At 41.4% G+C, this 24,159-nt stretch overlaps 4 protein-coding genes and 2 non-coding genes across 9 annotated transcripts; 2 read left to right on the plus strand and 4 right to left on the minus strand.

Annotated features, from left to right (window-relative positions):
* Positions 1–3,414: 3,414 nt before the first annotated feature.
* On the minus strand, positions 3,415–8,460 carry rerglb (RERG/RAS-like b). The gene is made up of 5 exons (XM_086110302.1): positions 8,377–8,460; positions 7,363–7,419; positions 6,798–6,871; positions 5,017–5,168; positions 3,415–3,910 (listed from the first exon to the last, which is right to left on the minus strand). Exons 1-5 carry the CDS (start codon positions 8,426–8,428, stop codon positions 3,622–3,624), a joined length of 624 nt encoding a protein of 207 aa, XP_085966428.1. The 5' UTR covers positions 8,429–8,460; the 3' UTR covers positions 3,415–3,621.
* trnaa-ugc (transfer RNA alanine (anticodon UGC)) lies at positions 4,048–4,119 on the minus strand. The gene has a single exon. It is a non-coding gene; the product is annotated as a tRNA-Ala (tRNA).
* On the minus strand, positions 4,308–4,379 carry trnaa-cgc (transfer RNA alanine (anticodon CGC)). The gene has a single exon. It is a non-coding gene; the product is annotated as a tRNA-Ala (tRNA).
* Positions 8,461–12,102: 3,642 nt separating the features above from the next.
* Positions 12,103–15,809, minus strand: LOC147206573 (tripartite motif-containing protein 66-like). The gene is made up of 9 exons (XM_086108509.1): positions 15,799–15,809; positions 15,652–15,657; positions 15,337–15,490; positions 15,210–15,260; positions 14,609–14,970; positions 14,020–14,125; positions 12,839–12,913; positions 12,609–12,761; positions 12,103–12,347 (listed from the first exon to the last, which is right to left on the minus strand). The coding sequence occupies exons 1-9, from the start codon at positions 15,807–15,809 to the stop codon at positions 12,165–12,167; spliced, it is 1,101 nt and encodes a 366-aa protein (XP_085964635.1). The 3' UTR covers positions 12,103–12,164.
* A 1,269-nt stretch (positions 15,810–17,078) lies between these two features.
* rpl27a (ribosomal protein L27a) lies at positions 17,079–18,766 on the plus strand. Its single transcript, XM_086110177.1, has 5 exons — positions 17,079–17,143; positions 17,724–17,787; positions 17,881–17,956; positions 18,341–18,515; positions 18,592–18,766. The coding sequence occupies exons 1-5, from the start codon at positions 17,141–17,143 to the stop codon at positions 18,718–18,720; spliced, it is 447 nt and encodes a 148-aa protein (XP_085966303.1). The 5' UTR covers positions 17,079–17,140; the 3' UTR covers positions 18,721–18,766.
* A 1,138-nt stretch (positions 18,767–19,904) lies between these two features.
* Positions 19,905–23,722, plus strand: akip1 (A kinase (PRKA) interacting protein 1). 4 transcript variants are annotated; one of them, XM_086110130.1, is made up of 6 exons: positions 19,905–20,004; positions 20,675–20,847; positions 21,611–21,685; positions 21,766–21,885; positions 22,770–22,901; positions 23,182–23,722. In XM_086110130.1, the coding sequence occupies exons 2-6, from the start codon at positions 20,692–20,694 to the stop codon at positions 23,278–23,280; spliced, it is 582 nt and encodes a 193-aa protein (XP_085966256.1). In that variant the 5' UTR covers positions 19,905–20,004; positions 20,675–20,691; the 3' UTR covers positions 23,281–23,722. The 4 variants fall into 4 exon arrangements, with proteins under 4 accessions (XP_085966256.1, XP_085966255.1, XP_085966253.1 ...); XM_086110129.1 differs by lacking the exon at positions 23,182–23,722 and adding an exon at positions 22,610–22,649 and having other exon boundaries at positions 22,770–23,121; XM_086110127.1 differs by lacking the exon at positions 23,182–23,722 and having other exon boundaries at positions 22,610–23,125.
* The last annotated feature ends 437 nt before the right edge of the window (positions 23,723–24,159 follow it).

Consider the following 24,159-nt stretch of genomic DNA (forward strand, 5'->3'; position numbering starts at 1 on the left):
TCCGGGGGAAGACGTAACTCCGAAGTGCCCCGAGACAAAAATGAGTTTGACACCACTGACTTCAAATATTTCAGAGAAGCCGTTTTTGTCATTCACCAAAACAGAAAAGAAACATGAAGAAGAACATACACCTTTCATACCTAAGTGGAACAAGTAAAAAGTCTTCAGGAAAATACTCAAGAAAAGTACAGATACCTGGAAAAAAGAATCTACTGAAGTAGTTAGGTGCTTTTTAACTCCCCACTACTGCAAAGACGGCCCCGGCTTAACATCGCGGCCTATTCACAGACGCGGGGGTGCTATTAGGCTAATTGCGCTAAGAGCTGTCTGTGGCTGACATTAAAGGTGAGCTGAGGTTAGCGCGCTAATTGGCCGCCAGTGGAAATAGAAAAAGCTTTTGGCCATCTGGTCGTGTCCTCTGTCGGGGGGGAAAACAAAGGGCAAAGACAAATATAGAAGATGTTTTGTGAGCTCATCTCAAAGCAGCTGCCTGTCGTGCGTGTGTTGGGGGGAATACTATATTGTTGTTAATCAGTATCCACACACACACACACACACACACACACACACACACACACTTCAATTCCTGATTTCAGGAATTAGTGCATCCTCGATACCTTGAAATACGGCCGGTGTTGGACTGATAACGTTACTCACCCATCCATAATGTCTACCGAATTTCACGTTGCCAAGTGAAACTGTCTTTGAGGGCTGAATTTGCCCGTAAGGTAGTTCTGCAATTCTTATGTGCAAGTGAAGAAAAGATGAGTTATCAAAATTTGCCACCACGCTCCGCTCACAAGTAATGGTGAAAACCCCAATGTTTTGCAAGTTGTCATCATCCATCTGTCTAGTGTCCATGCTTCCAATTTTGTAACAATCCCAAGAATAATTCAACATTTGGCTTTGGAAAATCCTTGGATAATGACCCTAAAATGGTCGTTTCAAACCAAAATGTCACATTACTTTTGTCTTGTTTTTTGAGACTTTTTTTGTGCTTCTACTCATGATAGTTGTTTACCAAATTCCATGTTACTAAGCGAAGCAGGCATTGGGGACCGAATTTTCCTAAAAAGCCATTTTGCAATGGACAGAAGAGGCGCTACTACAATCTTGATTTGGCCACATCCTTTTCAATGGAGATTCCCGTCTTCTGGAAGTCATCCAATTTGTTGTCAGCGCTGCAGAGTTGTGAGATTGGCGCGACAGAGGATGTGCTCACCAGCTGTGAGATTAAGGGGAACTGATCGATGACCCTCCTGATTGGCTGGCGCCACGTCCCGCCAACCATCCAATCCCCCCGTGGTCTGTGGGCTTGTCCTCAGCGGAGCCAAAAGCAATTCTTCCTCCTCACAGGGGCCAAATAAGAGCACTGACCTGAAGCTTCAAGGCCACGCTTGGAGGCGCCGTCTCCATCTTCTCTGGAAGAAAAACATCTCGCTGAAGGGGAAGAAACATGAAGGGACTTAAATTAGAAACACCAGCATTGCATTACGGAGAAAACAGGGGGAAGAGGTGATAGTTTTGCATTAAATATATGTTGTTTTGTTTTTAATCACGTCTTGGTTTGTGCACCAGTTTGTCCCTGAAATTACATGTCAATCAAACGTCATGTGGGCAGATCACTGATGTGTTTATCCGGGAGGAGATTTCTCAAAGGATTTACTGTTTTGGATAGAAAAGAAAATGTATTACAAAATGTATGTTTAAATCCAGGTCAGTTTAACAAATAATGGGATATACTTTTTCTCAAATTAATATTGTTTGATTTTTATCAAACAAACTTTAAAATATTATATATGAAAATTATCATGAATAAAATTAGCTATTTTTCCATAAAATCCATCCATCCATCCATTTTCCGAACCGCTTGATCCTCACTAGGGTCGCGGGGAGTGCTGGAGCCTATCCCAGCCGTCTTCGGGCAGTAGGCGGGGGACACCCTGAATCAGTTGCCAGCCAATCGCAGGGCACACAGAGACGAACAACCATCCACGCCCACACTCACACCTAAAATGAATAGTAAAAAATCCAATGTGTTTATTTCTATTTTATCGAACTCTTTTGTATTTTACAGCAAATATTATTTTTTTAATGTATTTTTAGTTCATATCATAATTTATTATTCAATGTTTTACATATGACTGACACTTCAATAAATAATCACAACTCGTGCAACTGTAAGTCAATCCCATGCCCGGAAAAATAATTATATTATTATTATTATTAGTTATTCGTCAAAAATGTTGACGTTTTATTTTTATTTTTTGTATTATCAGTTGTAAACGACAAATAAACACTGCTGTGTTTTAAAGCTAAATTCTACATGACTGATTTATATCATAACATTTCCTTCAAGTGCTATAAAAATAAAGTTGTAAACTGAAACAGCTCGCAAGTGAGTGTACCCACAAGTCTCCGCGACAGTTTACTTCGTCTCCTCGCTGCATTTAGACGGCTCGCCCACCATCATGTACGAACTGAGAGGTAAGAACGACGATGCTGCTGCACACTTTTCAATGAATATATATACTATATATATAATATAATATGTCATATATGAATATGTGGTGTGAACAAAGCGTCAAAACAACGTTATGTTAGCTTACGTGACTGTAGTGTTACCTACTTCTATGTGTGACGTCATACGCCACGACAAAATCCATTTCGATCCTAATTATTTTTCGTCTGTTTCCCCTCATGTTATTGTTTGTGAAACAGCTTTAAAATTGAAACGAACAAGCCAGAGTTAAAAAAAAGCTGGTTTTACGTCTTTGCTGTCATCTAGTGACCAAACCGGTAGCCTACAGCTTGTGTTGAGCTCCAGTGAAGACCTTTTTATGTTCGTAAACAAGCGGACCAGAGTGCTTCTTGTCATATAAGGACTCTGCGTGAACATTTTTCAATAACATTACACTTCTCGGTGGCAGAAGAGTAACTTACTATCGCCGACCTGAACTAAAACGATGACAAAAACTTTGTGTTGGGGGGGGGGGGGGGGCATGATGCCAGACGTTCTCCATAATAACAAAAATAACATTTAGTTATTTGCATCTAGTTTACAAAATCAATCCAGAGCGACTTGTGGGTGAGTAGGATAGTTTGAGAGGATTTTGTAATAGTTGAACAGCCACAACTCGGGTTTGTGTAAAATATTTGCTTCGGGTGTCTTGTTAGGAAGTAATTTGTTTTAATTTAAATATAACTCACATGTCACTTTTAACCAATGACCTCCAAACAAAGGATCGATAACAGTTGTCCATCAGTCCTGGGAAGCCACATTTCCCATCATAGACGGCAAATGGAGATGCCAGGGACTGAACGCTGGACTTCATACATGCAAAGCATGCGCTCTACCACTGAGCTACATCCCCACTTCTTGCTGCATGAGTTAGGTGACTGTATCGCGAATGATCTGAGTACAGGCTAGATTTTATTTACAATGAATACAACCTGCCCGAGTGCAATTACAAACATTGTCAAGTGTTCTAAAACACAAAATATAAACAAGAATAATGTGATCATAGGATTAAGAGATATTCAGTTACATTTAAAGGCACAGGTGCAATTTTCCTCTTGTTTCATTTGGAAATGTCTCTAAACGTATCGGTGATCCCTCCGTCACACCGACTTCCTTCTCTTTCCGAACACATTGTTGATCAGCTTGGTCATGGACTTGGACCCACTGTAGCGACGGCGGTCGGCGCGGTACTTCAGGTGCTCCATCACCTGCCTGATTAGCTGTGTGAAGAGCCCGGCGATGTCTTGGTAGCTCTCGGCCGCTGACACTTCCTGGAAGTAGCAGCGGCTCTCCTGCGCCAGGCAGCGGCCTTCGTCCTCGTGTACCTGCCGGATGTGACACAGGTCCTGCTTGTTGCCCAGCAGACACACGGGGACACCCAGCGGCTGCCTGGAAAAAGAACAACACTGTCAGGAGCAACGAAACACTTTCCCCGAAAAGGCCGTCCAATTTTATTTGGTTTCCCTTTCAGTACTCTGAAGCAAATAGAACTTTGTTCATGTAATTGTTAATGATTTCAAAGGAAATGGAGATGCTGGGGATTGAACCCAGGACCTCATACATGCAAAGCATGCGCTCTACCACTGAGCTACATCCCCACTTGACTAGTTGTGTCACTCTACTGAAGATTACTTGTGCCGTATGGGATAAATTCGATGATTTTGAATGAAACGTGGTGTCCAAAATCTGAAAATTTAAGTTTTGCTATCAACAATGACACTAAGTTTCATTCAAGTTGAAATCTGGTTAAACCTCACTGGGTGAATTCGGCACTGATATGGGAAAATGGAGATGCTGGGGATTGAACCCAGGACCTCATACATGCGAAGCATGCGCTCTACCACTGAGCTACATCCCCACTGGTCTGGCTGTCAATACCCTTTAACACCACATCAACTTTGTAACGTAGCAGGATTTCAAATGTCAAAAAGAGTCATTGACACAAAAAGCATCCACTGAGCCCCCACTGCTGGTTTATCGTTGTTCGGACTAATTTTCTATTAGACAGGGCTATGGCCCGCATCTCGAGACCTTTGAGCGAGAGTACAAAAACAGCTGATAGGTACGTTTTAAGGATAGGCTCCGAAAGAAAGTCAACACATCAAGCCTCAAGTCGGCCCGGGCATGGAAGCGTTGGCATTCCAACCAGCTATTCCGGCATGAGGATCTGTGCGCAGCTTCAAAGGAAGTAGGACGGTGCTTTCTTAATGTTCTCTAAAGCTTTGAAGCACGTGCTGTTATCGTCTTCAAACCTTTCCTCCATATTGCTGCAGGAAACCATTTGTCAATGATGATCGGACACAAGATGATTGCACTAATCTCTATTCATGTTTGATCCAGTCTTCAAAACTTGAAGATGTTTGTCCAAAAACAGCATTGATTTGTCAGGGGATCCGAAGGACTTTGAAGGAGAATGCAACCATTTTAGATTGAGTTGAGATGAAAGAAAAATCTGATAAGTTATGAGTTACAGGGTGGCGGAAAGGGCTTCTGACCCTTTGCATTGGTCCTGCTGGCGGGCCTCACGGATCTGCCGCAGGATGTTCTTGGCGTCGAGGAAGGAGGTGCGGTCGCTGATGTTGTAGACCACCACAAAGCCGTCTGCCCACGCCACCGGTTCCTCCAGTACACACTTGGCCTCCGAGTGCTGACAACAAACAACACAAAACGGATAGAAGTGCTCAGCCCATTTGAACTTCTCTGCTCACCAAAACAGAAGCGCCTATAGAAATATATAAAAACCTTAGATGCATTAAGTACTGGATTTTACGCACTATATGGCATTTCGGAGTATGAGGAGCACCTTCAATGAATGGCCAATTTTAAAACTGCTTTCATACATAGGGCGCACCGCATTATAAGGCGCAGAGAATAGAAGCTACAATAGTGGCTGCAGTTGCATTATGCATCCACTAGATGGAGCTACGCTAAAGGAATACAATACAATACAGCTTCTTTTATATAGAGCTTTCACAACCACTGCAGCTGTAACAAAGCGCTTTACAGATCATTTCAAATACTAGGTCCAAGAAATCAGAATATTGATCCATATATGAGGCGCTTTGGATTATAAAGCGCACCGTCGGCTTATCAGAAAATTGAATACTTTTGGGCGAGCCTTATAGTGCGGAAAATACAGTCGTATTAGCAGCTCTGCGTAGTAACAAAAGACGATTTTTCCGTTATATGGAGACGTCATTAACAACAATTACGATTCAAATAGACTTGGACACATGTCCGCTTCAACAATGTCATGTGGATGTGGATTTTTTTTTTTAAGATCCCGCTTTATCATGACATAAATTGTAATATATTGCCACCACTGTTTAATATTAATCTTAATAATATTTGTTTTCCTCATCTTCAATAAAAAGGCAACTGCAGGAGGATCTGCAGTTGTTTCCACCACTGTTTGTGTAACCTTCAGGGTGATATTCAGGAAGGTCCCGTCCTTGAACCGACAAAACTGTAAAATTCCTCCGGCTTTTCTGATTTCACAACGTCTTTGTGCTCCAACGGATGCGACAATGTTCTCGGAGCTTGGGGCCATTCCAATAACACTTTTTGTGTGTGTGCGTGTGTGTGTGTCTTGTCTTTAAAGAGGCAGCACATGGCCTTGGGATACTCGCATGGATCGCTTCGGATTCACTGTTGATGACGTTTTGGATGGGTAAGGACAATTCCAGGTCTGCTTATGTGAAACACAGCGAAAAGGATTTCCATCCAGGCTGGATGAATTTTCGAATATGTTTCAAGTCCTCTCAGTGGAAAACAACCTGGGTCTCGTCCACTTGGCAGGTATTTTATTTTTTTTGTTGTACCCAATTTCAAGAAATATGTACTGGTTGAGGTTTGGCGTCTCACTCCTGAAAATCAAGTGGTGGCAGATTCAATTTCATTTTGTGTTTCATGTTGGAAAATGAGTTAGTTACTTTCGCTAAGTCCAGTCTCGGCTGCACGGTATGCCTTTTGAAGTGACGCCAGGAAATCAGGAAAGACGCTAAGCTAACATAGCAAATGAAACAGAGAGCAACAAACAAGGATGCTAAGCTAACATAGCACACAGATGGCGGCGCAAAAACTCAAACCAAAGCAACGTTGGGAGATGGAAGGCTGCGTGGTATTTCTTTGCGGTCACGCCATGAAGTCAGGCAAAACATTGATTCTAACATTCATCCATTCGTTATCTAAAACGGCTTTAAATTAGCATACCAAACCGGAGAGTCACAAACAAAGATGCTAAGTAAATGTTAAAGACAGATGGCAAACGTGGTACCTGTGAACAGGGATCAAACACCTCCAGGTTCAGATGCCTGCCATCGATGGACAGCCTTTTTCGATACAGAGAATCTGCGGTGACGTAAACAGACGGAACGCTCTTTCATACATGTTCAGGGTATTTCAGTGCAATCCCTAGATACAGTAAAATCAAATATGGCGGAGCTTGCACAAATCTGAATTGAGAACATACTTACCGAATCGCACGCAAGCGCAGTACGAGCAGACTCAAGTTTAAAAAAACAACAAAAAAAAAACTACGTGATGCATACCTTTCAGTCCTACAAAGTAGACCGCGAAGAAATTGTCCCATATTGTTTTTATTTCACCAATCCCCACACTGTGTGCGCACATATGTTTGTTTTTTCAGCTGGCAGTGCATGATTTTTCAGTGGTTAACTTTCTGCAAATATGCCACTGATAGACTATACAAACTTTGCTGGAGTTGCTCATTGAGAAAATGTTCTTCAGCTCGTGCCAGAAATGGCTCGGCGTTATGGCCTTAAAATAAAATCTCTTCTGCTCTTCGCGAAGAGAAAAAGCAAATGTCAGCGTCAACTCACTGGTGTCGGACGCGTATTCTCCAATGAAGCGTCTGGTCAGGAAGCGCACGAGTACAGCTGGACAAAAAAGATGTAGAGAAACATCAGTGCAGCCGTTGTGCCGGGGAGGTTTCAAGTGGGGGGGGGGGGGTTAAGGGTGGTGGGGAATGAACGTTAAGACGGTGCCAACGGTCGCTGCGAGCCTGCGGGTGAAAGTCAAGCCTCAGATGAAAGAGGCGACTGGAAGGCCTGTCAGCTTTTTCTGCTTGTGGGCCAACTTTGCGGCTTTGCACAGCATCGCTTTCAATTAGTAGCTCGAGTGCTGAGCGATGTTCGTGCTCTTCTGCGGACACAACGTTAGGCACACCTGCAGCGTCCAAAGGGCCGTTCATTTATTCATCCTTTCGTTACTCTCGTCAGTTTTGCACCGCAACATGGTAAGAACCGTTCCCAATTATTTTGACCCACTCATGATACTGAGTGTGGTAACCAATTATTATTTTAATTTAAATACATTTTAAAAAAGTAAATCAAATATAAAGTATACGATGATAAACCATAGGCTTTTGCATGCCCGCAATCCTCGCGAGGATAAGCAGTTCAGATAAAGGATGGATGGATGACCATAAACAAAATTGGTACTTTTCAAATTAATATGCTATCATAATCATTAGAAAAAATTGCTGGGTCATAAAAAAACATTAATTCACTTGTGGTCAGTTTTTAATTCATATAAAATAACGAAAATATTTCAACCAAATTAAAATTGTAAATCCAAGAAATACTGAAAAAATAAACAAGCATTATCAGCATCCAATAATTATTCTAAGATGCTTTTTTTTGTAATGACCAAATGAAAAAACATTTACCCAATATACTTGTAATGAATTTAACAACAATCATCAGCACTGGAAAAAGTTTACAATTGGAAGATAGTAAATGGGAAACATTGCCATCATGTTACGAATATGCATTTATGGTTTCTAAAGTGTTTTACTTTAAATAGTAACTATACATCTCAACACAGAAGCTTACCTGATTTTCCAGCTCCTGGACTTCCCAGCAAGGCCAACTTGATGTCGTTCATGTTTGCTCTTCTGCGTTGGTTTGATTTCTTTTAACTAAGGCATGTCTCAAAACAGGAGGGAGGCGAGGGGAGGGAAAACAAGCGCTCCCCTCCCCTCCTCGACGTTTCTTTAATTCTGTCTCTCTCTTTCTCTCTCATGCATTCAAAGTTGGAGGATTCAATGTGAAAAAGATATTGTGAGGACGGTCATCGTTTTTCGAACTTTAATTGTTTTTCTTTCGGCGAGTGAATGGCCTTTTGGTTGGCCTCAACATTCCCGAAGACTCACCAATTTTGGCATGCATTCGTATTTTGGTGAAAAGGCATCTTCCAAAAAAAAATAAAGATTTCTGATTACGCACAATAGAACATATATGTGCATCATTTTCTTACAGTGACATAAATTTGAAAAAAATGCGGACAAACTTTTTTTAACCGCCACGGTCCGAGATCGCCACGTCAGGCTTTTGTCGTAAAAGTGAGATGAGAACATCCGACACATTACCCAGACACGCATCGGACGAGAAATCCCAACGGGTAGTACGCCCAGCCAATAAATCCCCCCTCACAAGCCTTTACATTTTACATGCACTGAGCGTCGACCAATAGAATTCTTGTTCCTGTGACTAAAAACAAATTTTTCTTCCTGGCTGACTTCCATTCCCAGTACTTTGGACTCTTTTCCAAGTTTTCTTTTATTGGTGCAAGGTTACAATTTGATCCCTTTCAAATGATTCCAACCAGGATCCAAACAGTACAGGAATATCATTGATGAAAATCAAGCTCATGGTTTTGTGTTTGCGGCGATTGCGATGCCCACGCTTTCTGACTATTCCATGTTAACAATCATGTTCCACATTAGTCCGAGCATCAGGAATCCCATCAGTCAAGCAAAGCTCATTCGCCTTTTTTGGATGTTCTCTCTCGTTCCCGTGTTGACTTTATCGAATGCTACAACGGGATTTGCATACCCGAGTCAAAAGATGGAATGAAAATGTTGTTTACGGAGTGATGTTCTCTTCATTCAGCGGTGTTTAGAGATCACTTATACGCTTGCATGAGGCCAGCTAATTAAACCCAGAGAGTTCTTTGGTCAAAATGAGGGCCACCCTGAAAAGTGAAAGGTTGAAGAAAAAAAGTGTAATCTGATGCCAAAAAGGAATACATTTTAAAGCTAAGAAGTCATACATCAAAGGAAAAAGGCCTTAGGCTACATCTTCAGAAAAAAAGGGAAAAAAATATATATATATACATGTGTCAAGTCAAGTACAACTTTATTGTGCAATATGCTGTATGTGGAATTTCCTCCCTCTTAAACAGACAACAAGAGGAGCCGCTGCGGGTGCCCGCGCCGCCATCAACACTTGACATAAAATGACAAAATAATACAACACAACACAACACAATATATATATCCTATAATATATAATTTTTTTATTTGTATTGTTTTTAAGTGTGACTCTTCCATGATCAAGGGCAAACTATTTATTTTTTAATTTGAAAAAAAAAGTCTTATTTGCCACAGGCATGCAAATTGTACTTAAAAAAGAAAAAAGTCATGTCATTTCAAGGCTAAAGTTGTCATTTTGCAAAAATACATTCATATGTTTTTGGGATCAAAAGGTTTAGATTATGGGCAAAAAACAGAATATAATTTGGTGAATAAAGGTTGGTGATTACAAATTACGTAATATTTTCTGTGTTTTCTGGGGTGGGTTGTAATCTTAGCAAAATCGTCATTTTCCAGATAAAATGACATATATTTTCAAGATAGAAAGGACCATAATTTTTAATGGGAGAATTTATTTATTTTCAAGAAAAAAGTCAAAACACTGAAACTCAAGAGAATAAAGTTGTATACTTTTGAGCTAAAAAGAAAATCGAACACTTTTGGGATGAAGTCTAAACAATTTCCAGAAAAACTCTTCGAGCGATCACGATCTTAAAAGTCATACGTTCGAAAAGTATTATTTTTCAAGATATCGTCCCTCGGTTTTGAGAAATGCTTTCAATTATCAACTTTTAAAAAAAATGCGTGTTATCAACATGATTTCCCGCATTTTTTCGAACAAAAAAAAGTTGCATATTTTCAAGACCCCAAAAAAGTCTTATTTTCCAGAAAGAGTCAACATGAGTAAAGTTGGATCTTTTTCCCTAAAATGTAATCGAGCACACGCCGGGGGAAAAAAATCCTGCAAACAACAAGAGTGGTTACATCATGCGTGCAGCCAGGAATCTGACTGGCATGTTTTTGTGTTTATTCTGCTCAAAAGGGTTAATCTGCCACGTGTGACCTCCAGAGCAGAACAAAAATATACGGTATATGTGTTCAAAAATCAACTCTTTATCCCCAAATTTGGGCACACGGGGGAATTGGTTTTCTTTTATTTCTGCATTTTTATTATCCTTGTTATAGAGCAAGTCTATGATTATGATTTTTTTTTCTTAGCTGGCAGACAGACAGATGTGGCGTCCAAGTTAAACATCCCCCATTTATCCCTCTAAACGGCGCTTCTCAGGGAGGAAATGAGCAGGAGTGACCCCGAATGACACGCGAGGGAGTTAGAGTGAATCTCCTCGTACGCATGTAGCTCTTCCTCTTCATCATCTTCCTCATTCAGCGGCCACACTCGTTCTTTTGATGTCCGAACAGAAAACATTCCAGGTCAAGAAGAAATGGGATGGAGCTGTTTACCGGATGGATTAAAAGCCAGTTGAGGCACTCGAGATAAAAACTAAAAAAGAATTTTATGCTTTTCAAATGTATCTGAGCGTGATCCAAAAGACCCTTAAAAGCCCCGCACTTGCTCCCCCTCCTTCGTGTTCTTCTTCTCTGATCTGAGAGCCAGCGTTTACAGATTTTGTCTTATCAGAACACTTTCTCCACCGGAATGGCTTTTCATGGCTCTTTTTTTGTGACAAATGATCTTACGTCCAAGTAAGTTGTTTGAAAAGCGACCAAAGGGAGGAAAAAAATTAAACGGTTGAAAGAAAAACTGGAAAAGCAACGTTTGGGACCATTTTAGTTTGCCAGGTTGCGATGCATTATAATATTTTGTGCTTTGGCACAGTCGTGCGTGTGTTTCTATTTTACATTGTTGGGAAATTACAAAATGTTATGTTCTGGGAAGTACGATACAGTGTGCTAAGATATTTAAGTTCCAATTTTATGATTTGATACATAGCAAATTGACAGTATCATACCTTATGCTACAAGTAGGTTTTATGCGATCAGAGAGTTTAGAAAAGAAGCACACACAAAAAAATGATACTCAATATATCGTTTTAAAGAACTTGTATATGTACTGGCAGGGGGCTTTTGCTCAAACTATTGCCAACTTGGTTCAACAGCTGCAAAACAAGTCCAAACACTTTGTTACCAGCTACGCCAAGTAACCTACTGCTCGTTTTTGGAATGCTATGTGACGCCAACGTAAAATATGATATGAACAATTACAACAACATTGCCTACAGTTAACAGAGAATTATGCTAAAATGTTACAACACATTTTAAATAAATGATGACACAATACAGTACAATCAATCGCTAATCGCACATGTATGCTAGCCTGTGCTATGATAAAATGCAACAAGATACATACAGTGCTTACTTACAGTACATTACTCAAAATATTTTACATTCAGTTATGCTACACGACGCTAAGATGCATTGTGGTAACTTAAAATATGTCACGATTAATCAAGATGCTTTCTGTTCACTGAATAAGATGCGTACGATATAGTAGTGCTTATTACTTTACGATTCACGTCTCTTCCTCCTTCCTCCCCCCTCCTCTTCCTCACGGCGCCACCGCAGGCGAGCTCGCTCCATCCTGTCCTGGTTGGTCGACGGGAAGGTCCTGTCGGGGAAAATCTCCCTCAGTTTGCTCAGGAAAAACACCTCCAGGTTCCGACCGGCCCGGGCCACCTCCGAGTCGGGCTGCGGGCAAGCCGGAGTAGAACAGCAAGGTCAGAGAGCCTGTTTCATTTATGTGACTTCAACATCACACCGCTAATGAGGCCCTAATTACTTGACTTTTGAAGCACTTGCGCTCGAGGACTCTAATGAGAGCTGATATGTGTCCTGAAAGTCCCATCCACTACATGTGATCCTGCAATGCGGTATGCTATGATGTGTGGGACTTCCACCCCTACATAAATGCCACAATTCAAGAATTCGGCTTTGCGAATATGGACTTACATAGTTAAAGGTAGCACAGTTCTTGAGCATGAGCAGGACGTCGTGGACAAAGAGTTCTGGCATGAAGTAGTGCAGGGTGTTAGTCTTGTCCAGCTTCCTGCGGATCAGCGACAGGTCCACGGGCCTCTTAATGACCTGGTAGTAGTTTCTCGCCTGAAGCACAGCCAACAGACCACTTCAATGTCAGGGAAAAATGTGAGACGGTGCTGGAAGAGTTTAAGGTTACCGACCAGGCGACTGACGGGATCGTGGAAAGGAGCGCTTAGCGGGTGAACGTACAGCAGTAATGTCAACTTTTCACATCTCTGTCGAGAGGAAAAAAAGAGCACAGCACAACTTTTAGAAGTGGAATAAGTTGGAGTAAAATACAGTGAGGGTACAATACCTAACGCCACTATACATTATGATCAATTACAAGACAACATTATGCTTTGATACATTTTGACGAATTACGATAAGATAGCTAGCTTACAGTAAAGATACATTGTGCTGCTTATTACATTGTGCTAAAGTACAGTGTGCTACGCCACGATACTGTACTGTATGATTAAGCCTTGATTTATTATACACGGCATTAAGATGTGAACCCTGATGAAAAATCGACATTCACTGTTATGGTTCTGTTCCGTTGGTGACCAACAGGTGTCATGTCCTGCGGCCGCCACTGGGTGGCATTAGGAGGTGTGGGATCCGTCCGTTGACTGTTATGGTTCTATTCCGTTTGTGACCAACAAGTGGCATCGGAGGACGCCTCCTCCTGCGTCGCACCTGTTGGTCATCATGTTATAAGCTTGTTCGGTTAAAAGGACTGCCGCGCTGAGCACTCCGCGTTGGATCGTTGTTTTACTGTCTTTGTTTGTTTGTTGTTCCTTTGGTTTATCTGGGTCTTTCAGGACTTTGTTTTTGTTAATACATTTGGTTCAGTACACTTCTCCTGTCTCCCTGCTTTTTGGTCCTCTACCCACCACGCACAATCATGACAATTCACTATATTCACAAACACTGGCCACTCAATGGGATATGGACTTAAACATTATAAGTGACAATTCAATATGTTATGTTCGAAGATGGTATATGTTACGTTACAATACACCATGATAAGATATAATAAATTGGATTAAGTCACCGTATGATATTTTTGGGCTACGATGCATTACAAGTGCATATGCATTGACTTGTATTGTATGTTAGCCGTTGTGCTAGGCTAATATTCAGGCTACAACACACAAGATATGATGCGTGTTCCGATGCTTTTTGCTCACCCTCTGATACATTACAGTCACAATATCCTTAGAGTATGATTTCGTACCCTACGTTTTGTGACACGAATGACATATTGCACAAAGTTACATACTGTAACAAGAATCAAGGTCGAGAACCAATGCAATATAGTACGCTACGCGATTGTCACCCTCTGGTCACGGTGAGACAGAGCATAGGGAACGTTGACTCCCTCGCGGCGGAAGTTCTCAGCTGGGTCGTGGTCAGTCCTGCACAATGTACATGTCCAGTCACCCCTAGAGGACAGCAGGGCCTCACTTTAGAATACTGGCGTGTTAGCATTTTAGAAATTCTCATTCGAAATAGTAGCTGTCTAATTCCAGGTCAAGATGTAAAATTCTTATTGAACTGCTTTCGGGCTTTCTCTACTCAGGTTACCATCTTGCAATAAATTAGCATCCCAACTGTTTGCATTTTAATGATTCTGAGATGTACTAGCAATCAATGGTAGTCTTGCTACAGTATTTATGTGAGCTCTGCACATGTATTACAAGTAATCCCCGACCTAAGGACAAGATGCAAAGTCCTTACTGACTTTACAGCCTAACAACTGTTTGCATTTGATCAGTTTTTATGAAAAAAAAACACCCAATTACAGGGAAAGTTGTAAAATCATTGTCTATCTGGCTTTTGTTGCTATCTTGCTGTATGTTAGCGTAGCAAATAAGCATGTTGGGATTATATCGGTTCTGAATTAGAAATAGTAGCCAACTACGCACGTTGGGAAGGTAAGCAGTGAAGGAACGTGACAGGCCAAGTGGTAAACTTTGGGACAAAGATCACAGCACAACAGATCTCCTCCGTTCAGACACACGGCGCAGAAGTCTTCGCTCTCCGTGTCCTTGCTCTCGCCTTCGCCGTTTTGGATCGCCTCCTGTGTTAGAGGTGGCTCGACACATTTTGATTCTTGTATCTGGTCTTCTGGCTCCAGATCAAGCACCATGATCATCTCCCGGTCTGGATCCAAGTAGAAAGTATCCGGGTCAGCCTTCCCGGAATGAACCAGGATGTATGCTGGGTTCGGATTTGGAGAGACGTCAGGATGAAGTGGTTCCACACAGGATGTTGTTGTGCTGTCATCCTGCCAGAGGTGGGAGTTTGTCACATATGTGCAAGTCAGAAGTAAGCCTCAAGTATTAAGTCCCGCCACAAACTGAACAATGAATGTGAATGAACTATCGAGCAGTGTGCCGGGTTCTGCAAGTAGCTTTCTGCAACATATTCCCTAACAATCTTCAACGGGCAAAACTTGTAGTAGTTCCAAGTCATAATTGGCATTAAGTCTGTCTCGAGTCAAGTCATGTGACTCGAGTCCCCCACCTCTGTCTCTTGGATCTCCAGAATGTCAAATGCATTTGAATTGACTTCCTCCTGAAAAGAAAATCACCATCAACAATCTTTTCCCGGCATGAATCATCGTTATGCTTATTATGGTTCATTTTTGCACCCGCCAAGGACAAGCCGAGCATTCCTCAGAGAACTTGGCTCGCTTTTGGCACGGCAGTCGCATCAGGGAAACAAGCGGCTGCAAGTTCAGGCGCTCCAGTCTCACAACAGCTTTAGTGGAATCATGCAGAACCCGCTGGACGTCCGGCTGGATCCTGATTGGACAGCCAGAGAACGTGATTAGAATTTAGCAACTGTTTCCCTGAAACATCTTCTGGGGAATTCCCTTGTACAAAATCTCAATTTTAATGTTTGTTTCGCTACATTATAGAAACACGTACGACATTCACCACACCAACATGTACTCGATTCTCACCTTCCCCTAATACAAAAATGCAGATCAAAAATGTGTTATAAGCCCACAAAGCTTTCTTTGACAACATGGGGCAGAGGGCCTCTCTGCCCTGCCCCTTACAGAGAATGAAATTGCTACTCTGCGTTAACTTGAAAAGACAACGCTCACCACATCAACATGTGCCCAATCCCAACATTCCCAATATATTATTTTTATTACCTTATTTTGTTTAGTAACGTCTTCGTGAAAATTAGTTTTTCACTGGACGGAGCAGCTCCATCAGTTTGTCGCCCTCTTTCCATACTGATTACCGGGAAGAAGCAAAGACAGGACTTAATATCATTGGATATTGTACATTAAAAACAATCTAATTAAGCTGAATATCTACTCACAAACAACCTTACCTGATTAGAATCGTGAGAGACCGTGGAATGGTTTACCAGACTGGAGAAAAGGTGACAATGAGAGTCTCAATGTTGTCTGAAATTTATGTCATGGGGGAAAAAAAAATACAGAAGGATTTGATTGGACGAAAGGTGAAATCCCCACAAGTAAAAGTCTCCTGCTAATGATGCCTTCACTATTTCTCCAGGGCATTCCGTGCTCACAAACAACAGCCGCCGTGACTGTACATTTACTGCTTCAAAAAATCCCAATGGACTGTTGTGACGCCAGCGGGTGCAGGTTCGGACACTCCAGTCTCACAACAAAGAGAGAGAGAGATATTTCCATCCAGCCATCCATTTTCTGATCCGCTTTATCCTCACAAGGGTCGCGGAGGGTGCTGGAGCCTATCCCAGCTGTCTTCGGTCAGTAGGCGGGCTACACCCTGAAGTGGTTGCCCGTCACACATAGACGAACAATCATTCACGCTTTAGAGTGATCCATTAACCTGTCATGCATGTTTTTGGAATATGGGAGACTACACAGGAAGGCCGGAACCGGAATCGAACCCTGCACCTCTGTACTGTGAGGTGGACGTGCTAACCAGTCGACCACTGGTCTGCCTAATAATAAAATAAATAAGAAAAAATAGTATTTTCTGCATGCCTTTCGCTATTTGGTTAAAATGAACACCTGCAATAAAATGATCATTTATAATAAACAAAGGAAGAAAGAAAAGGCAAGGTCAATATTTTTATATATTTACAATTTCAGTCACTTGGTTAAAAGAAAAAACAAAATAACGAGAACAAATGCGGGAAGGATATCTATTTTTTTAATGTTTATTTCGAGGTCTTTCAGGGCACAAACAATTATGGCAGTTAAATACATAAGAGTTTAAGAAAACATTTTAAAATACCTTTAAGTAACAAAGTAAAATTTGAGAAATAACTCAAACAATAACATTTTTAAAAAGTGATTCTGTTCATTTGTGTTGTCGTTTTTATGTGATATTTTCCAAACCGGCCGCTGTAGGTCGCTGTAGTTTACTTGTCGTCGAGTGCCAAATCTCACAGATAACCGCGTGGTTTGTAAATCCCGTTCCTCTCTCGATCAACCTCCAAAGATGGTAGGTGCTATCATGAACGTTCTGTGCTGGGAAATCCACATTAATCCATGTCCATCCTTTTCTTGAATCACTTACACGTGGCATTCGATGAATGCAAACAACACACGAATCTTGCCTTTTGTATTCGCGATGACTTATTATTGTGCGTTTCATTGTCCGGTATGTTCTCACTTCACTGTGAGAGCTAGTCGGCCCTTTCCGGCCGAACGCATAACTGCTTCATGAACTCACACTTTATTGGTATGTTCCATATATGTGGCATTTAATTGTAAATGGTGTAGCGGAATAACAGTCACGGCCAGTGAAATAAACCCAAGTATTTCATGCGGGCTGAATGGAGTGTCTGTGTTAGCATTAGCCATTTAGCATACTTGGTGGTGGGAGAACTACAACTAAATATTCGGTTGTCGCTATACTCGTGAACTTAGTGTATCGTTGAACATTTACACCTGCAAACGGACTTGCTGATTACACTTAATTGTGATGTTAAACTACCCAAGTTGTCGGCAAACTAATGAAATGTTAAATGATCATGATAGAGTGAGCGTGTTGATATAAATTTCTTCTGATCTTTCAACAGCCTACTAAGAAGTCCAAGACCAGGAAGCTCCGTGGACATGTGAGCCACGGACACGGTCGCGTTGGTAAGAACTACGCTCATACATATATCTTGTGTTAATGTTAAAATTTGACAGGGTTGGAAGGCCTTGACTCACTTTTGTGATGTTCTTCCACAGGCAAGCACAGAAAGCATCCCGGAGGTCGTGGTAATGCTGGTGGCATGCATCACCACAGGATCAACTTCGATAAATAGTGAGTAAGCGATGTGATGGGGTGTCACCCATCGGTGACCTGCAAAAATGACTGAAAACTGGTGATTTAAAGACAAGTGAACATGCACTTTTATTCTGATTTATTCTAATCTGCTTTCGTTGGGTTTGTGTCAGGTAAGCTAATGTCGACATATAAATTGTATATGTTGGAGTTTAACAGTGCTGTTGTCCACTGTTGTATCATCACATACATACACAGCCCTACATTTGGACAATTTAATGCAAATTCATGGAACACTAAGTGCAATTTTTAAACACTGGCACACATCAGTGCCAATAATCATGCAAAAGTACATTCGTGTGTGAGGCTGTAGCATCAGGAACCCGTCATTGTGTCTTAATTAATGACTGTGTTCGTTCTCAGCCACCCTGGGTACTTCGGCAAGGTGGGCATGAGACATTACCACCTGAAGAGGAACACCACCCACTGCCCCACCATCAACTTGGACAGGCTGTGGACACTGGTGAGCGAGCAGACCAGGCTCAACTACAGCAAAAAGCCCGACGGCCCGGCGCCCATTATCGACGCTGTGCGCCACGTAAGTCTCACCTCAGACTATTTATAAAGTTTTAATATCAATTGAGGATTTTAAAACATATTTTTTTAATCCCAAGGGTTACTACAAAATTTTGGGCAAAGGCAAGCTACCCAAACAGCCCGTCATCGTCAAGGCCAAGTTCTTCAGCCGACGGGCCGAGGAGAAGATCAAGTCCGTGGGAGGAGCTTGTGTGCTTATGGCGTAAACACCTCGTCAGCGTTTTGGAAAAAATAAATTGTACAAATACACAATTGATTGGTGACTTCACTTTTTCACGAACACCTCAAATTGGATTTACTTATACATTCTCAAAACTGACTTTTGATGTTTAAAAATGCATAAATCTTGAATCCCAGTGTTGTTCAATTGTGGCAAAAAATTATTATTTTTGTGTGTAGCCGGTGAGTTTGATTTTGGTAGTTTGCATATTTTGCTGTGAGCAGTCATCACATTTGTATAGGAATCTAAAAAATGATACATTTCTGATTTTGGCACAATTGAAGGGACTAGTCCAATTTTAATAACAAAATTAAAATGCAATACAGTATCGGGGTGTAATTTGTAAAAGGAGGACCAAAAATATGGCCAAATGAGAAACAAGATTTGATTAATATTCATCATACTAAGTGTTGATTTCGGCACAATTGAAGTCAAGTCAACAGTATTTATAGTGCACTTTCAAACAGCCATCGCTGCATACAAAGTGCTGTACACGGAGCAATTTAACATGCACAATAAACAGTAAGACAAATCGGTAATAAAGGCGGTAGAAAGCACCAAACAGTAAAACCAAGAACAAATCTAAGTCATGCTGAGTCGAATGCCAAAGAATACAAGTGAGTTTTGAGGAGGGTTTTGAAGATGGGCAGCGAGGAGGCTTGCCGAATGTTCAGTGGGAGGTCATTCCAGAGAGAGGGACCAGCAACAGAAAAGGCTCGATCCCCTCTGAGCCTCTTTTTATTTCTTGGTACTTCTAATAAAGTCTGGTCCACAGACCTGAGGCGCCGGGCAGGTGTGTAGGGGCGGATGAGCTCAGAGAGGTAAGGTCTAGTCCTATTTTAATAACAAAATTAAAATGCAATAGAGTATCAGGGGTGTAATATGTAAAAGGGGGACCAAAAATGTGGCCAAATGAGAAACAAGATTTGATTAATATTCATAATACTAAGTGTTTTATACATTTTTGCTGTTAACTCTATTGCAATAGAAAATTACATATTTCGTGCTGACTTAGTGTACATCCTTAACACACTTATAGTAATAACATATTTGAGCAAACCAGAATAATGAACGAACGAAGGGCATAAAATTTCCCCATCCAATATGGCGCACAAGTTGATCTACGGTTGCTGAGGCAATGTGACTTCCGTGTTTTCATTTCCGGAAGGCGTGCCTTAAAAAGCGAGGGATTCGCTTCTCACTCGTCCTGTTCTGTTGTGTGGTGCGGAAGGTGTCATTTGCGGGGCTCAACGTGACGAGTCAAAGCAAGGTATTCTCTGGTCCAGTAGTATGACACATACTGACGTTTGAAGTCACTCAAATCGCCCTGTTTTATACGTGACCGCCCTTCGCTAATCGCATTATCTCGCGCGAGACTTCCTGACGTCGCGCTGAAGTGGCGTTGTAATGACATAATTTCTGTATACAAACTTCCAAAACTTGTGCGAAAGACCCGCAGTTTAGTTTATTTGTCAAACAAATGAAAATTATCGAGACAAGGTTTACATGGGGGAAAAGGACACGGCTAACTATAACTCCAAGCTAACAATCTCAATGCATGTTGAGTTTTGGACAAGAACGAACTAATGGTTCAATTTGAGAGTCGACATTTTTGTGGTCTTTTTCTGGTGAGTGAAACCATGAAACCTACACAGAAAATCCATGTAAATCGCCACATGAACATTTTATACTTAACAGTTTTTTATGTACTTAAAAATATAAATTTTAAACTGCTGCTGTAACCTTTTTGTTATCATTAAACGATTATCTTTTCTTGATTTAAACAAATTATTGCGCTCTTGATTCGCTCCAATTGAGTGAGTAAGTCCTCAATTTTTTTTCACTTGATATGGTTACAAAAGAAAAAAAAATCGCTACTCCTCTTATCATGTCATGAAACAAAATTGATTATATAAATGAGTGCCGTTTCCTCCTTATAGGTGAGCCTGTTTTTCTCATGGCAACGCTAGCCGGTCTTGAACAGTCTCTGCGACAGTCTGCCCGACGCGGACGAGAGGTTCTGGAGCGGGCCTCCAGGCGGAAGGTGGACTGGGGCAAGCTGCCGTACACTTACACTCCTGTGGCAGATGATGACAGGGCCGTATACAGCAAAGTGAGGCCTGCTTACATTGACAAACATTTACACTACAGTGTTTCTGGGACACAGCTACTTGTGAATTGATGTCTTGCCCAAAATACTTCTGCTCTATTATAAAGGGCTATGGCCCTTCACAACCCATAAAATTGCAAATGACTACTTTCCCCTCAGCCATTTTATCACCGGGTTCTGCTGCTGTTTGCCATCAACCCGTCTGGTTATCAGCTGTGGCCTAACGATAGCTCCAGGAACAGCCCCTAAGAAGGAGCGGTGTCTTCTGGGCGCTGCCTTACAGAAAAGGCATGAACATGTGCAGATAGGTGTGAATCATGACCATTTTTCTGGTAATATTCCATGTTCTATAGAATGCCTATTTGTGAGTTTGCAAGGGTTCACTGGAGTAGCAAACCGGCTGACAAGTGCAAGAGACTGTCTCAGTCTACATCTTTACTCAGTGCTGCCTTTTTGTAACACAGCAGTTACAGAAGGTGCAAATGATCACAAAAATTGGGTTGATAGCGGCTCTTGCTGAGAGTCTGGGAACATAACCGAAAGTAGAAACTTACTCCCTGCCCCCCACCCAAAAAAAAATAAAAAACCCTGCAATATATGATGGCAAATCTGTCTGTTAGCATGTGAAGCTAACTTAGCGGTCTGTTCCTTCTCAAGCAGCACAAACAAATGTTACTCAACTACACCACACATGTTGCACGAGACCCAAATCAAAGTAGTTCGTTCTCAAAAAGATGTCTCAAATCTGTGTCTTTGTCATTGTCAGAAAACAATGGAGGAACTTCAGGAGGCCTTTTCCACCATCACTGAATTCATGGCGGAGACTCACATTCATTGCAAAGTCTGTCACCTAATCATCCCTACACTCTCCAAAACGGGTCTTCATCAGGCTCAATTGTGTACTGTATATGTGTATTGCAGAGGTTCTACGACTCGGTAGGATGTTCTCAAGGTTCCAACATCGAGAAGAAACATGTGCCTCGCTACCATAAACACATCTGGGCAACCAAGATTGGGTCCTCGTCTCAATTTGGGCAACATGTGAGTACAGCATAGTTTAGCATAATACCGGTACCGCGGCATCTTTTGAAGCATTCAAATGAAATGCGATGCTTCCCACTTATAGCTGAAGGATTTTGAAAAATAATATAATTGTGATTGCCCCCCAAATGTATGGGTTCATCTTTTCACCAATTCATGTTTCATGAAACGGAATGTAAATGTTTATATATATATATATATATCTATATATATGTATAAGTAAAACGAAGCCAAGATCCGACGTTGGGCTCAGGGCCACCACGTAACTGCCGGATCACCCAAAGTTCCCTGATACTGGCCGGCAACCAATACAAGTTGTAAATTTTATATAGGGATGCATTTTTCATGCTTTGCACATTATCACTTGGTGGGAGTTCATGACTGGAAATTTATGACTGGCAACTTCATTAATATCATTTAATAATTGCTGTTGTCCGTCCTTATTGGGGTTTCCTTCCTTTGTGCGCGCTAACAGCCATCAGTCGCTTTAGCTTGATGCAGTGAGAGTCTAACTGAAAATTGTGAGGGCTCTTTAAATGTGACCTGAGGTGTTTGATTCTCAATTTTGCGAGCCAATGTGTATTCATGGCACAAAAGTCCACATTTACATCCACAAACAGCGATGCAAAACCGCTTGGAGACTTGGACTCGTTCCAATGATTCAACAGGATTGTTGTGTTGACCGTTTTTGTGGACACATCTTGGCATACGGCTTTATTCACAGTTATCCACATCGCTTTGGGGAGACCGCCAAGCATATGACGGTGAGGAACATCTCTTGTCAAAATTGCATCATCTTTGGAAGCTAGTCATAGATGGCCGTCATACTTTACGAAATACCAAGAACCTCTATCATCATCTCAACTTTCTCCCCTGGTCTGAAGGGCCGGAGTCAAGGTCAAGGTCCACCAGACGACTTGTACATGGAGGTGGCTCCCGGATTGTACACCATCAGCGCCAGCCGGCCTGGCTCACAGCAGCAAACCCAGATGATCGACCTTGATCCTGGGGATACTGTCAGTGTCACGTTTAACCTCTGAACCAAAACAATCCTGCGTGTATATATGATTATATCAGCCACAATTTTTATTTTCTTATGCCAAAGTACTATTTTTTTGGTAGCCTCCATGTTTCTATCAATGTAAAACAAAGCATCATGAACTCACAATAAAGTTTTTTAATTAATAAAAAGTTATCTTGTTGTCTTTGTTGGGAGTGACAATCATGGGTGACATCATCGATGTTTAAACGAGGTCGCTCCGAAAACTATACACATATTTGCTCTTTTCTCCGTAGAAACATGAAGCCAGTGGAACCGAGAGCTGTGATAGAGAGAAGCAGGGAGTGGCCGGTACAGAGAGCTGTGATTGGGCGAAGAAACAGGAAGTTAGTTGAACCCAGAGCTGCAATTGGAAGAAGCAGGAAGAATGTGGAACTGAAACCCGATTGGTCAAGAAAGCAGGAAGCGAGCACAACCGAGAGTTATTGGATTAATTAGCTGGAAGCGCTTTAAATAGCACAGCCACTTATCTATATCTATATTTATATTGCACTTAATTGAACGGTGTACATTGAAACTGTAACATTTATTTTGTGAATGCAAAGACTTTTGTTTTTTTCTTTCTACCCACAATCTTGCTGCTGTAGACTGTAAATTTCCCCAGTGTGGGACAAATTAAGGATATCTTATCTTAAATGATCGTTGTGATTGGGGTCGAAGCAGTGAGTGGCGGTAACCGAGAGCTGTGATTGGATGAAGAAGCAGAAAAGTTGAGCGCCCCATCCTCAGTGATGCCTAGACTGTATTCTAATAAATCGAATTATTGTGAGGAATACATCTGTTTCTCAGAAAACAAAATTGTGTCGCTTATAATGGAGAGTCAAACCAACTCTTAACCTGTTGGCACTCACATGTAAACAATGCACTCAACAAAGTCACTGACATGCTAGTTATATTCAAATGCTTTGTGGCTTTTCAGTTGGAACCACATAGGCCAGGAACATTGTCTAAATGAAGGGGATAGAGGTCAGTGGAGGCAAAGATCTTCAGGCTTCTGGTAGAATGCAAAAACATCAGGAAAAAAAGCCTCCAAGAACATTTGAACTTCATTTGGGATCACATTAATGATGGAAAAACTTACTTATTTTGGTCTCATGTGTCTTTAAAAAAGAGTGTTTAGATTTTTAACATCTACAGCTACATATTTACAGAATAATTGTTAGATCGTCATGTTAACAAAGTAATTCCACTTAATTCTAATCATTCCATTGGTG

The sequence above is a fragment of the Hippocampus guttulatus genome, chromosome 4 (genome assembly GCF_054856545.1).
Source record: "Hippocampus guttulatus isolate MCC_2025c chromosome 4, RoL_Hgut_1.0, whole genome shotgun sequence".
Taxonomy (NCBI): Eukaryota; Metazoa; Chordata; class Actinopteri; order Syngnathiformes; family Syngnathidae; genus Hippocampus; species Hippocampus guttulatus.

Bases quoted from the DNA above. Each gene is read 5' to 3' on its own strand.
- rerglb (XM_086110302.1), bottom strand. From the start codon at position 8,428: ATGAACGACATCAAGTTGGCCTTGCTGGGAAGTCCAGGAGCTGGAAAA. The intron at 6,872-7,362 runs GTGAGTTGACGC...ACGTCACCGCAG, and splicing joins AGAATACGCGTCCGACACCA to ATTCTCTGTATCGAAAAAGG. The intron at 5,169-6,797 runs GTACCACGTTTG...GTTTGTTGTCAG, and splicing joins TGTTTGATCCCTGTTCACAG to CACTCGGAGGCCAAGTGTGT.
- LOC147206573 (XM_086108509.1), bottom strand. The intron at 15,261-15,336 runs GTGCAAAAATGA...TTTTCTTTTCAG, and splicing joins GCTCGGCTTGTCCTTGGCGG to GAGGAAGTCAATTCAAATGC. The intron at 12,914-14,019 runs GTGACAATCGCG...TCCTCTCGACAG, and splicing joins TGTCTCACCGTGACCAGAGG to AGATGTGAAAAGTTGACATT.
- rpl27a (XM_086110177.1), top strand. The intron at 17,957-18,340 runs GTGAGTAAGCGA...GTTCGTTCTCAG, and splicing joins AGGATCAACTTCGATAAATA to CCACCCTGGGTACTTCGGCA. The intron at 18,516-18,591 runs GTAAGTCTCACC...TTTAATCCCAAG, and splicing joins TTATCGACGCTGTGCGCCAC to GGTTACTACAAAATTTTGGG.
- akip1 (XM_086110127.1), top strand. From the start codon at position 20,692: ATGGCAACGCTAGCCGGTCTTGAACAGTCTCTGCGACAGTCTGCCCGA. The intron at 20,848-21,610 runs GTGAGGCCTGCT...TGTCATTGTCAG, and splicing joins ACAGGGCCGTATACAGCAAA to AAAACAATGGAGGAACTTCA. The intron at 21,886-22,609 runs GTGAGTACAGCA...CTTTATTCACAG, and splicing joins CGTCTCAATTTGGGCAACAT to TTATCCACATCGCTTTGGGG.